The 12500-nt window shown below is 41.8% G+C and overlaps 2 protein-coding genes across 4 annotated transcripts in view; one reads left to right on the forward strand and one right to left on the reverse strand.

The window, feature by feature from the left end:
• Positions 1-10841, reverse strand: part of vsir (V-set immunoregulatory receptor) — a 13559-nt gene extending 2718 nt beyond the window's left edge. Inside the window, exons 1-6 of one of the 2 annotated variants that reach the window (XM_017463899.3) lie at positions 10568-10841; positions 3181-3543; positions 2548-2631; positions 1952-2062; positions 1524-1551; positions 291-466 (exon numbers count right to left, since the gene is read on the reverse strand). In XM_017463899.3, the coding sequence (XP_017319388.1) occupies positions 291-466; positions 1524-1551; positions 1952-2062; positions 2548-2631; positions 3181-3543; positions 10568-10622 (817 nt within the window). In that variant the 5' untranslated portion in view covers positions 10623-10841. The remainder of the gene's footprint in view (positions 1-290; positions 467-1523; positions 1552-1951; positions 2063-2547; positions 2632-3180; positions 3544-10567) is intronic. The other variant, XM_017463900.3, reaches the window with a different exon arrangement.
• The window catches only part of cdh23 (cadherin-related 23), a 226763-nt gene that overhangs the window by 181625 nt on the left and 32638 nt on the right, over positions 1-12500 (forward strand). The gene's annotated exons all lie outside the window — the stretch shown is intronic.

The raw sequence follows: 12500 nt of genomic DNA on the forward strand, positions 1-12500 counted from the left end.
ACTTGTGTTAGAATGCAGTCAGGGCAGTGTCTGATTTCCCGGACCGTCACACACGCGTTTAGAATAAGAAGCCGTTTGGGATTTGTTTGAGCATACGTATTTACGTTGCACACAGAGGAATGTGAAGTGTGTGTGTGTGCCTGTGTGTGTGTTTGTGGTCTCTGAACTCTGCGCAGGAATGAATACAAATAAACACTGCACAAAGAGGAGATGTGAAATAAACATGTATGTTTTGTCTGTAAACCGAAGGAGGCGTAGAATTGTTTATCGTGTGCCGAGAGGGGTCTTACCGTGCGCGGGGAAAAACACTTCTCCGTGCGGGTTTGGGCTGAAGGGGGTGCCGGGGTCGGACAGAAGGTGACGTCCCGTTTCGGACGACTGGCGCGTCAGGATCTGAGCCACGGTGCGAGATGGAGGCGCCGGAGAGCCGCCCATGTATACAGGGTTCTCGTGGCCTTGAGCCTCGCTGGAGAGAGAACAACATAACGCTTAAAGGACAATTCTGTTTAACCAAAAAACACGTGATCAGCACAGTTGTGTTCCGGTATCGCAGATGTAGCCAGGACGTTTGATCTCTGACGTGTCTTTAATTTGACTCCGGGGCTAGTGATGAAGCTGACATGGAAGGAAAGCTTAAATCATCCGAAATGATCAGGAATGCTTCAGCTGGATTGTTTGGTTCGGTAACGCCATTTTTGCCTTCAAACTTCAAAACATGCAGAGGATAAAAACTTTTGCAACATGTTTTTGGCTATGTTTAGATAACAATCCCAAATCGTCACTGCACCGGAGTAGGGACAAATGTAGCGCTGGATCCGCTCCAGATCCGCACAGTGGTGCTGGACGGTTCTTATTTATTTATTTATTTTAATTAATTGCCAAAACGTATCAAGATACGGTCACCGACGCCATAGAGTTCGTTGCAGGAAAAGAGGAAGCGGTACCTCTGGGGTTTGGGCCTTTGGATTACTCAATTTCTGATCAGAAGGTTGAGAGCTCTAATCCCACTACCACGAACCTGCTCACCTCAAGTCACCTTGGATAGAGGCGTCTGCCTTAAACGTATACTTTAACACGTGACCTCCATGCCAGTCAGTTCTGAAAGTAGCTTATCCCAAATCTAGATTTGCGACTCCTGGTGCTATTTCACGAGTACCGTGTTCACCTGGCCCAAACACGCTTTCTCTCACATAGTGTGCTGATTGAGAAACCACATAAGCGTGTCTGAGATTAGTTAACAACTCGGTGTGGTTTGAGGTAGATGTGTGATGATTTACACACACAGTTTACGTAGAGTAGTACTATAGTGCAGACTATAAGCGTCCCTTAATTCCTCGATACGTTGGTGTCTTGGCTCAGGTATGGAATTTGGCAGGGGGATGGGAGAGGGATGGGCGGGGATCTAAATCCACACACCAAGCATCTCCGTTTATATTGGAGGATAAATGCAAACTGTGTTCATTTCGTCTTTAGTCAAACTGTTGTTTTACAGCAGCCGAGTCAGTGACTGTGTGCAAACTCACCTGTCCATGCGAACTAGCTCGTGTGCACCTGTGGGGAAACAGGAAGTGGAAACCGGTCATTGTGTGACAGTATGCAGCGTGCAGCTGACTATGATTTCCTCTAGCGTTGCGCAGGATGTGGGGCTGAACATGCGCTCGAAGCTTTCAAGTCACTTACAGTAAGGGCTGATCGATTCTGCGAGTCCACTAGTTATTACAATTTAAACTATAAGAGATGTTCTGTATGCATTAAAAAAATTCAACTAAAAATAAAAACAAAACAAAACAAAAAACACACGGTCATGTTACCAGGCATCGACTCGGTTAGTAGGGCTTGCTAGGAGAACTATATTACATGACATAGCTACTGCATTCAGCCAATAATAAACAGTTTTGACTTGCTACTCAAGAATATTTGTACCCCATTTTGTGTGTGTGTGTGTACTCACGTCGGCTGCTGTGAGTTCTTTGTCTTTGGCGGTACACCAGGATAAGTAAGACGGGCAGACACAAAATACCCATAATGCATGCAGCTGTAGCCAGACCTGCAGCCACTGTACCTAGAGGATGACGGCGAATAATAAAATGAACAGAATGATCAAGCGATATGTGTGAATTTGTGCTTTCAAAATAGGAAGCTGGACAGATAATGATAATGAGTCTTTATCGGTCAAATATCAGTGAAATTCTTTTCTTTGCATATTCCAGCATGTCTGGAAGTTGGTGTCAGAGCGCAGGGTCAGCCATGATACAGCGCCCCTGAAGCAGAGAGGGTTAAGGGCCTTGCTCAAGGGCCCAACAGTGGCAGCTTGGCGGTGCTGGGGCTTGAACCCCCGACCTTCCGATCAGTAACCCAGAGCCTTGACCGCCAAGCCACCACTGCCTCAGTCGATCATGTAACATCATAGAGACAGTATAAGCAAGACTTAATTGTCTCGAATATCAACTTCTCAGTTAAGTGTCAAATTATTTTTTAAAAAATGACCGTGTACAGTACTGTATTATTAAAGTGCCGCTGCAGCATCAGTTAGCATCAATCACTAACCATATGGCATGTTCTTTGTTGCTTTCAATGTACCTTGTGGAGGTGGCGGCGACAGCTTTGTGCACGTCAGACTGTCGTTGCGACCTGGGGAATGACGACATGGTGGTGAATGTTAATTTAAACCGGCCACGGACATCAATCCAGTAGCGATGAAACGGTTTGGCTCGATCACAAAATATTACGACGAGTCTGTATTTAAAGCATAATTACAGTATATAACTAAACGTTATACCGCAGTACTATTTAGATCACTCATGTTGTGTAACAGCACCTCTGACGGTAGCGCTGGCGGTCATTCAAATCACCATAAATGGATTATAAAAAATAAAAAAAAAAGTATTGCATGCTCTTGTTGCCTAGTTACCATGGCGTAAGAGGAATAAAGCACTTCGGAGCATGCTGTTATAGGAACATAATCGACTAGCTGTAACTCCTCTCTGTGTTGCATGACAGCCCTATATTGCTGTGACACGTGTACGTGTTAATAGTTGGTATTGCAGCAGTAAGGTGTGTGTGTTGGACAGGACGTTTAATTATATACTGCAAATAAGCTGTAAATAACAACATGTTCCTAAACACTAGGTTTTAATAACAGGGTATAACGGTTGGCAGTGAACTGAGACGGTTTCTTACGTGCCGTGACGGTGAGCATCATGTGGCTGTGCGCCTCCTGCACCGGCTTGTGCTTGCCTTCCAGCAGGAAGTCCAGTAACATGCAGCAGTAGCGTCCCTGGTTGGCCCGTGTCACGCCCAGCAGCGTGAGGGTGAAGGACGTCTTCTGGGAATTGAACTTCACAAAGTCCGTTTTTTGCAGGTGATCGCGACACCGCTGGTCCATGTGTGAATTGAAGAACCATAACGTGGCTATTCGGTCGTCCTTATGCTCCAGAGCGCCGGACTGTTCACACACCATCGTGATGTTGGCACCTTCCGGGCATATGTAGGAGACGTAGGGCACCGAGACACTGAGCGTGTGGGGGTGGTATTCAGTGTTCGCTGGAGATGGAAAGACAAAAGAGAAGCCATCATTGCTATTTCCAACTTGAAGTGTTTCTTCTCAATCATTTACAAAACCTGAATAACTGTTTCACTCTGTTTAAACCAACTCTTTATATACTGTTTATATGGGATTGGGTTGGATTTTCAAAATCAATCGGGATGTTAGGGCATCATCAGTCTTTAGTTCTAGTAATTTTAGTCACATGACTTCAATCTTACCCCACACTACTTAAATTAACGCTATGCTTACACCTCAATTTAACCCTAGCCCTAATTTCAGTCACTAAACGAAAAATTTGGCTGTGTTAGTGTTTTTGTTTTTTTTGTTTTTTAATGTTTTTTTTTTTTTTTTTATAAATACGCAGTTTTCCTCATGGAGACCAGACAAATGTCAGAAAACTTACAATTTCAAGTTTACCTTGACACTGAAGAATAAATGCTCAGTAAACATCTCCTGTCCTCTTCAGTTCCCTGTATAAGGTGTTACCGGTGTAATAGTAACAATAACCTTTGTGTCTATTTGTTGGGTTTATTTTACAACACATTCTACACTCGCATTTCTATATGACAATAAATAATTCTTTAAAAAAAAAAAAAAAAAATCCCCAGAAGAGTCAAAAGGACAGAACATTAATAATGCAGCGAAGTAAAGTACTGGAGGTTAAATGACTTTCTGTTGTTGCTTGAGCACAGCTTCGTGCATCAAGAAATGTTCAGACATGAGTGTTTGCGGTCGTTTCCTGAGCGGTGTAGGTGTGCATGACTGAAGCATAGTGAAAGCGCACACAGCCTACATCCATCAGTCAGCTAGAGTGCGTTTACTAGACTGTGATTCATTCCACCTGTGCCCGTGTGTGTGTGAAGATGCTGAGCTGGCATTTCAATCAAAATGTCACCATTATTGACTTGACTCAGCCGAGAGAAACGTGATTTCCCCAGGCCTGTTATTTCATGGGTTTTTAAAATTTTTATTTATTTATTTATTTATTTAAATAAAACCAAAGTGCCTTAACTGTAGGCAAATTTCAGAATGCTTACTTGCTCATAAAACTAGAGAAAGAACCAGAAAATGCTGGTTGAGTGGAAAAGTAAGAGCAGGCCTTTCTATTTTATGTTTACGTCCTATAGTTGTTCACGTCCCATGTTTTACTAGTATACAAATATATATTTTATAATACTTTCTGTCTGTATTATTACTTTTACTCCAATGTACGCTTTTTTTTTTTTTTTTTTTTTTTTTTTTTTTTTTTTTTAAACGGGTCCACAATTGGTCATTCATGTTACATATGCAAATTCTTTAAAGCATTGTAAAGATGATATTGTTGTGGTGGTTTAGTGCTACTAGTTCAAGCATAGTAGAACTGTACTAGTCAGGTCAGCGAAACTCTCCTCCTCTTCTTTTTCCATCGATTTGTTCCTCCCTACATCTCTCTGTGACATTTGTTCCACTCGTTTTTGGGTTTTTTTTTTTTTTGCTGGGGTTGTGACTTTTTTGAGCTCTTTTTGAATCTCCAAGGTTCCTCCTCTAAGTTTCAAATCTTTTTGTAAGCAAAACAGTTACTGCCGTACGTGTCCACACACACACACACACACACACACTGCTACGACAGAAATTGCCAACCATGTCAAAAGTGTCAGTTTCAATATCGAGGTTAAATTCATATTTGCAGAAGTCTTGTATAACAAGCTGACACTCGACGCGTCGCCGATGTCTTCTGGAAGTTCTACCATCATAAAAAATAATCCGTCGTGAAGAAAAAACGATTTCTTCTTGTAAACTTTTAGTGTTTATCCGACGGTGAAGTGGAGTTACCACACAACTGTTGATTATTTTCCTAGAACAGCACGTCCCCAAGCGTTTTATGCTTCTTACGTCACACGTATTTTTTTTCCTCTTTCTTGAATTCCGCTAACAAGGCTACCGCCCCCTGCCATGTTCACAGTTATCTCAGATAAACACTAATGTGCCGTTTGGTTTTGTACAGCATCAGATTTGTATTGTGTGAACTTTGCCACGTCATTGTCTGTATGAAATGATGAGGCTTCTCGCTATGCTGGTGGGGATAGTGAGGGGTTTCTATTTACAGTTTAAAAAAAAAAAAAAAAAAAAAAAAAGGTGTTTCAGTTTGAAGCTCCCTACGCGTCACCATTCACATTCGGTAAATAGTGTCTTATATAATGTCTCTGTTTTTGTATAACTGGCATATGAGTCATGAATTCAACCACACCCAAAAGTCCAGTGGCTTTAAAATTACACATCTGGTGTGGGCCTGCTGTTTCAGCGTGTGCTACATTACACTGAGTATTTCTAGGTTAAAATAAGCGGCGTGGAAAATCCAGCCGTCCCGACGCACGACGATTTGGTATTCACTAATGACTCATTTAACATTTGTGATCCCGTCCCCAAGCAATGACGGTTTCGGTAAGTGCAACCGCGTTATTATTGTGGTGCTGTCATAGCGGTGGTGTGTGTGCAGAAGATCACGATGAACACTGATAAATTTGTGTGACATCTGTGTATGATCTAAACCGCAGAGGAATACCAGTGGAGGGGGGAGAGAGAGAGCGAGAGAGGGAGAAAGCACTGTGCGGTGCAGACTACAGAAGGAACTTTCCGGATGTTTGGAAATGATAGAGGAGATGTGCTGGTGTTTGGAAGGGCAGAGACTTCCTTCCTGCTCTGGTGTTGGCTTTCAGAGCGTTCCTAATAAAATTACCCCACCCCAAAGATTACAACAATGCCCCGTTTCCACGGAAACCCTCTTTGATGCCAAAGCAACTCGATCCTCAACTAAAATGGTGCATTTGCTTGCTAGCTTTGATCATCTTGAAGTGCTTCTTTAAATCCATTTGTGCTACTTCTTCTTCATAATAATAATAATAATAATAATAATAATAATTTGACCAATCCCATAATTCCGGTATCGACAAACGGGGCGGCCTAAACTACCACTCTGAGCGAGGAGAACGTTTACGAACTGCCTCGTAGCTAGCCGAAAAAAGTCTTAAAGTATTGTGGTGATATTTTTGGCATATCGCCCACTCCTACCCTGGCGCTGCATCCTCCTCGAGTGTTATTTTTCGGCCAGTGGACATCAAACAGATACCGAACCTGATCTGCCGTGAGCTGATTGTTCATAAACAGGCACAGATTGCAAATGTCATATTTGTAATATGTATAAATGAATAGCCCAGTTAGTGTTTTGTTACATCTGCTTAGCCTAAGAGAGGCCTGAATTTGGTGCCATTTGCGGATATAGACTGTACGGGTTTAGACCTTTTTAGCATATATACAGGCTTTGAGTCTGTTTTGACCCTAGGCGGTTGGTTGTCAGGGTGTGTGTGTGCGTGTGTGTCTGGCCATCAGGAAGAGCAATAGGAAACGCACGCTGTGTAATTGCAGGTAGCCGCGAGCCCCGTGCCTGTTCCTGTCTCTCACAGGGACAATAGAGTCAAATCTGATTCAGTTCCAATCCATTATTCTCATTTTTCCTGATCTTCCCAGTCTGTGGTCATTATTCTCCCTGCTGGAGGCCCATTTCCACTCGCAGAAGAGCTTTCACATATTACTTTAACGCAGAATTATTCTGACCGCTGGAAAGACCCTTCCACCGGTGACCTCAGGCCTGTTCTGTGCAAATATGACGCTCGTGCTGCGTTTCTCCCGCACCTTGACCGGGGAGACCGATTCGCTGATTTACGCCGTGTGACTGATGCAAAGGCTGTCTGCAAACAAGCTTTGATTGCTTGACGTGTTAAACCACGTTTCAGGAAGACTCCCTCACGCTGGCCTCAGAGTCAGACACAACATAAAGCGATATGATGCGGAAACGCAATTTACGCTGAGCACATTACGGTACAGTGATGGATACTCTAGGGGATCCTTGATGTGTTTAAAGATTATTTGTGCCCTTATGGAAAATTGCTACAGGGGATAAACTTGCGCTGTGGTCGCTAATAGATGAGACCAACATTTGCTTTATCGGTGATCTGTGATAACCAGCAGCCAATCAGAGAAAACCTCGGAAACCAAAACCAGTTTTCATTAGTTATGCATGGCGTGTAAATAGAGTGAAGTCTGATCTAGCAGTGTTCTTAGAAATGACCTAACCACTTGCCCTACATTCCGGAAACCATTCATTTTCGATGTACGTGCACAACGCGTCACCGCAATTTCGGCGAGTGAGAAAGCAACATTTAAAGTGCGATTTTAGCGTCTGTACGAACGAGGTGACAAAAAGAAATAACAAAAAAAAACAACGACATTTGGCTTGAATGATGCCTTCGTTTGCACATGTGGTCCCATGTTTCTTCAGTGCCCATTTTCTGTTTGATGCATGAAATTCATTTGATCCTGTCACGTATAACTTCGTATTGAAGACACGTTACAAAATAATTAAGTAAATAAATAACGCTTGGAAGGAAGTTGCAGAGATCTCTATTGCCTCTAGTGAGTGTACATAGCTACTACACTTAGCTTGATTTGCTGATCTACCAACAAAGCTAGGACGAATCTTAGCACAAACGTGAAAATCAAGCGACCGATTTTCATACCAGTTAACTGAATTATTTGATTTGTGTTTAAATCGTTGTAAGTGTTGAGATGTTATACTGCTACAATTCATCTTGACATTGATATAATGTCGTCATATGGCCCAGCCCTAATAGCCTATATATAAAATCTATTGACAATAAAAACCAAGGTATGCTACAGAAATATATATATATATATATATATATATATATATATATATATATATATATATATATATATATATATATAAATATAAATAAAATGGGTGTTATTAGTGCAGTAGTGGTTCGCCCCTGCCACTCATGGTGCACGTGTGTTGTGGAAACTAATGATGTCATCATCAGCTAAAACACAAGAAAGGTAATTTCTTCCTGAATAAGTGCGGACCCTCGTACGAGTTCCGGCGCAACCGAACTCGGACCAGCCCCTACAGGTGGTCTCGGGTTCGGTACCGCGGGTCGCTTCCCGGTCAACGTGACTGCTTTCACGTGACCAATTTTTCAATGCAAACCGTACTGTGTTTCGGACTAAACTGGCAGTTTGAAAGCCCCTGTAGTTGAGCTGGAACTTTTGGTGATACCTGGCAACCCTGCCAGTATGCTTGTTAATTTAAAACCTAATGAAATATACACTAAGCAGGTGCATGTCCTCCAATCTATATTAAGGACTTGGACAAATCAATATGGTCTATTCAGAGGAACAGTGGAAAGTCAGCAAAACCCAGCTGGATGTGGAGGAGATACCCAGCTGCGTTTCCCAGCTCCATATCCGCACTTACTCGCAGTCAATCCCATGCTGCTCATTAACTCCGACAAGCAAGCACGCACCGATCGCATTTATCTTTAGTCAAAATCTCCTCAAGGACACAATGCTTCCGTCCTTCACACATTCCCGTATTTGTGTGAGAACATCTGGCTGAAAAAAAACCCCCCAGAGACTGTGTGTTTTGACTCCTCTGTTGACGTCAAGCAGGAGTACTATATGGAAGTAACACGCTGTTTTGGTTTGAGAGGATAGAAGTAGCAACAGTGGATAAGTGAACGAATCGGTTCCCTAGAACAACCTGTGATGAATCGAGTGAATCATTCACAAACGGGAATGAATTCATTGCTTTGGTAAACTTTTTTTATTCAAGTTTTTTTTTTCCCTCAATATGTCATGTAGAGCGTTTCCATCTCTAACAACAGTTTAAATGCATACTTACTTATAGACTGTTTTGAAAAAAATGTTTTAATCTGTTTTTATAGCCGCCGTTAATCTCAGATTAACAGACCCATTTAATTATACTGTGTCGGTTATATCGTATGGTCAAATGCTCATGCATATCAGTTTTGTGGAAATGCCATGACAATGTGGAATAGTCAACGTCAAATATAATATAATAATATAATAAGCTTACACTTTATATCAGATTACAGTTTAATATTATTTAATGTAAATAAGTAAATAATGTAAATACAGTTTAATATTATTTAATCTAAACTGGGTTTCTAAAACAATGTTTTCTCATGTTTCTGCTAAGCCGTTCTCTATGTCCATACAATACTAAATTGTTAAATCTGCAGCCTGCACAATATCCTGTTTCCGGGTGGTTTTTTTTTTCCCTCTTAGTGGTGAATCATATGAATCGAATAAAAGCCGGTGTCGAATCATTTAAAAGGGTTTGCTGAAAAGATTCAAATCATCCGCCAGATGTGCAGGGGCGGAACTTGAACGGTTAAGAGGAGATAATCCAGTTGCGGGGGGGCATTTTCCATGTCTATTTATTTATTTATTTATTTATTTATTTATTTATTTATTTATTTGACCTAAACAACCACATTATAGGCAAAATAAGGAATTAAAGTCAAATTTGACACATTCAGGGAAAATGGGAAAATAGCAGAGCTGCAGTTTCATCACAGAGAAAATAAACAAATTGGAAGGGGTTGGGGGGGGGGGGGGTGTTTGCTTACACAAAGGTTATGCAAACTAGCTTATGTCTGTTCTGCAATAACACCTCAATGTGGTAACTCTCAGTTCAAGGACTGTTTGTGTAATAAACTTTTCCAACATGACAAACGATTAAAGCAAATGTGTCGCGTTTGAGTGACGATAATAATTACACCTAATGGGCTCTAATGTAACGCCTAAAGCCAGTTGAAGAAAGGTTCATCAGCACTCTGTGTTGACTCTAGGCTGTGTGTTAAATCAACAGCTGCGGTGTTCGAGTAAAGTCAGTGTGAGGCGATATTTAAACTGATGCTCAAACTCATAACACAACACCCAGACGCAGCAGTAAAGATGCGTGCGTATTTGTCTTAAACCTGTTGCTCCTGCTGAAACGAGAGGCTTTTATTCACAGCCTGCAGCTGGGAAAAGTTTATAGTCTGTGTGTGTGTGTGTGTGTCTCTCTCTCTCTCTCTCTCTCTCTCTCTCTCTCTCTCTCTCTCTCTCTCTCTCTCTCACACACACGCGCTCCAGACTCGCCTCTTTCCAAACGCTTACCTTCAACAGCCATGACGAGATGAAAGCAAAGCCACACAGCCGAAAACATCATCATCTCTGCCGTCGATCCACGTTTCCTTCAACTTCTTAAATGACACTACTCCTCCTGCTCTTGGGTGTAAGGAATAACCCGGAACGGTCGGGTTTCTGACACGTAAACTTTTTTGCGCTTTTTCTGGCACAGCGCGTCCCGAGGAGCGCGGAGTATGTGCAGAGCTGTTGACTGTACACACTGGTCTCGTGTGCTCCTCTTTTCTCTCTCTCTCTCTCTCTCTCTCTCTCTCTCTCTCCCTCACAGTCATACACACTCATGTATCCGCCCCGTAACCACGGCCCATCCCCTGTCTGCCTGCCTGTTTGTAATCAAGTATATTTACATAGATGGAAATACTGTTAGGTACATATGTACCTAATGTAGTCACTTTATAGTTGTTGTTTTTTTTAATCTTTAGAGCCTTAAGCCTTTCTACCCCCTCAAAACATTTAGTATCTTATTAAAGGGATAGTTCACCCAAAAATGAAGATTCTGTCATTAGTTACTCACCCTGGTGTCGTTCCAAACCCATGACTTTTGCTCGTCTTCGGAACACAAATGAAGACGATTTTTAATTAAATCTGGGAGATTTTCTGTCCTTCTATTTTTTTATTTTTTTTATTTATTTTTTTTTTAGTCCAGTAACCAAACCTTTCAAGCTCCAAAAAAGTTCATAAAGGCATTGTAGAAGTAATCCATGTGACTCCAGTGGTTTAATCCCAGTTTTATGAAGCGATACCGAACGCTTGGTGTGTGCACAAAACCTAAAGTCAAGTCTTTATTCACAAAATATCTTGTCTTCTGCGTAGATATCAGACATGCGCGTTGTTTTTATTTCCACTCTCGCATCAACACAGAACACTTGTGCGTCGTGGTTCTCTCAGGGATTACTTTTACGATGCCTTCATGAACTTTTTGGAGCTTGACCCACATGAGGGCTTTTTCCTCATATTTATTTATTTAGTAATAATGATTCAGTATTTATACTACTCATACTACCACTACTACTAACACCTTTACTACTACCACCACTACCACCACCATTGCTACCTCTACTACTACTATCACCACTACTGCTACCTCTACTACTACTACTACTACTACTAACACCACCACTACTACTACTACTACTACTACTACTACTATCACCACTACTGCTACCTCTACTACTACTACTACTACTACTAACACCACCACTACTACTACTACTACTACTACTACTACTACTACTACTACTATCACCACTACTGCTACCTCTACTACTACTACTACTACTAACACCACCACCACTACTACTACTACTACTACTACTATCACCACTACTGCTACCTCTACTACTAACACCACCACTAGTACTACTAACACTACTACTACTAACAGCACTACTATCACCACTACCACCACTATTTCTGCTACTATCACTACTACTACCACCACTACTGCTATCTCTACTACTACTACTTCTACTAACACCACCACTACTACTACTAACACCCCTACTACTACTAACACCACTACTGCTACCTCTACTTCTACTAACACCACTACTGCTACCTCTACTTCTACTATCACCACTACTGCTACCTCTACTACTACTAACACCACTACTGCTACCTCTACTTCTACTAACACCACTACTGCTACCTCTACTTCTACTATCACCACTACTGCTACCTCTACTACTACCAACCTCACCACCACTACTACTACTAACCCTACTACTACTACTAACAGCACTATCACCATTACCACCACTACTGCTACCTCTACTACTACTACCACCAACACCACTACTATCACCACTACCACCACTACTGCTATCTCTACTACTACTACTACTACCACCACTACTGCTATCTCTACTACTACTACTACTATCACCACTACTGCTATCTCTAC

Source organism: Ictalurus punctatus, chromosome 3 (genome assembly GCF_001660625.3).
Source record: "Ictalurus punctatus breed USDA103 chromosome 3, Coco_2.0, whole genome shotgun sequence".
In the NCBI taxonomy this organism is placed as follows: domain Eukaryota; kingdom Metazoa; phylum Chordata; class Actinopteri; order Siluriformes; family Ictaluridae; genus Ictalurus; species Ictalurus punctatus.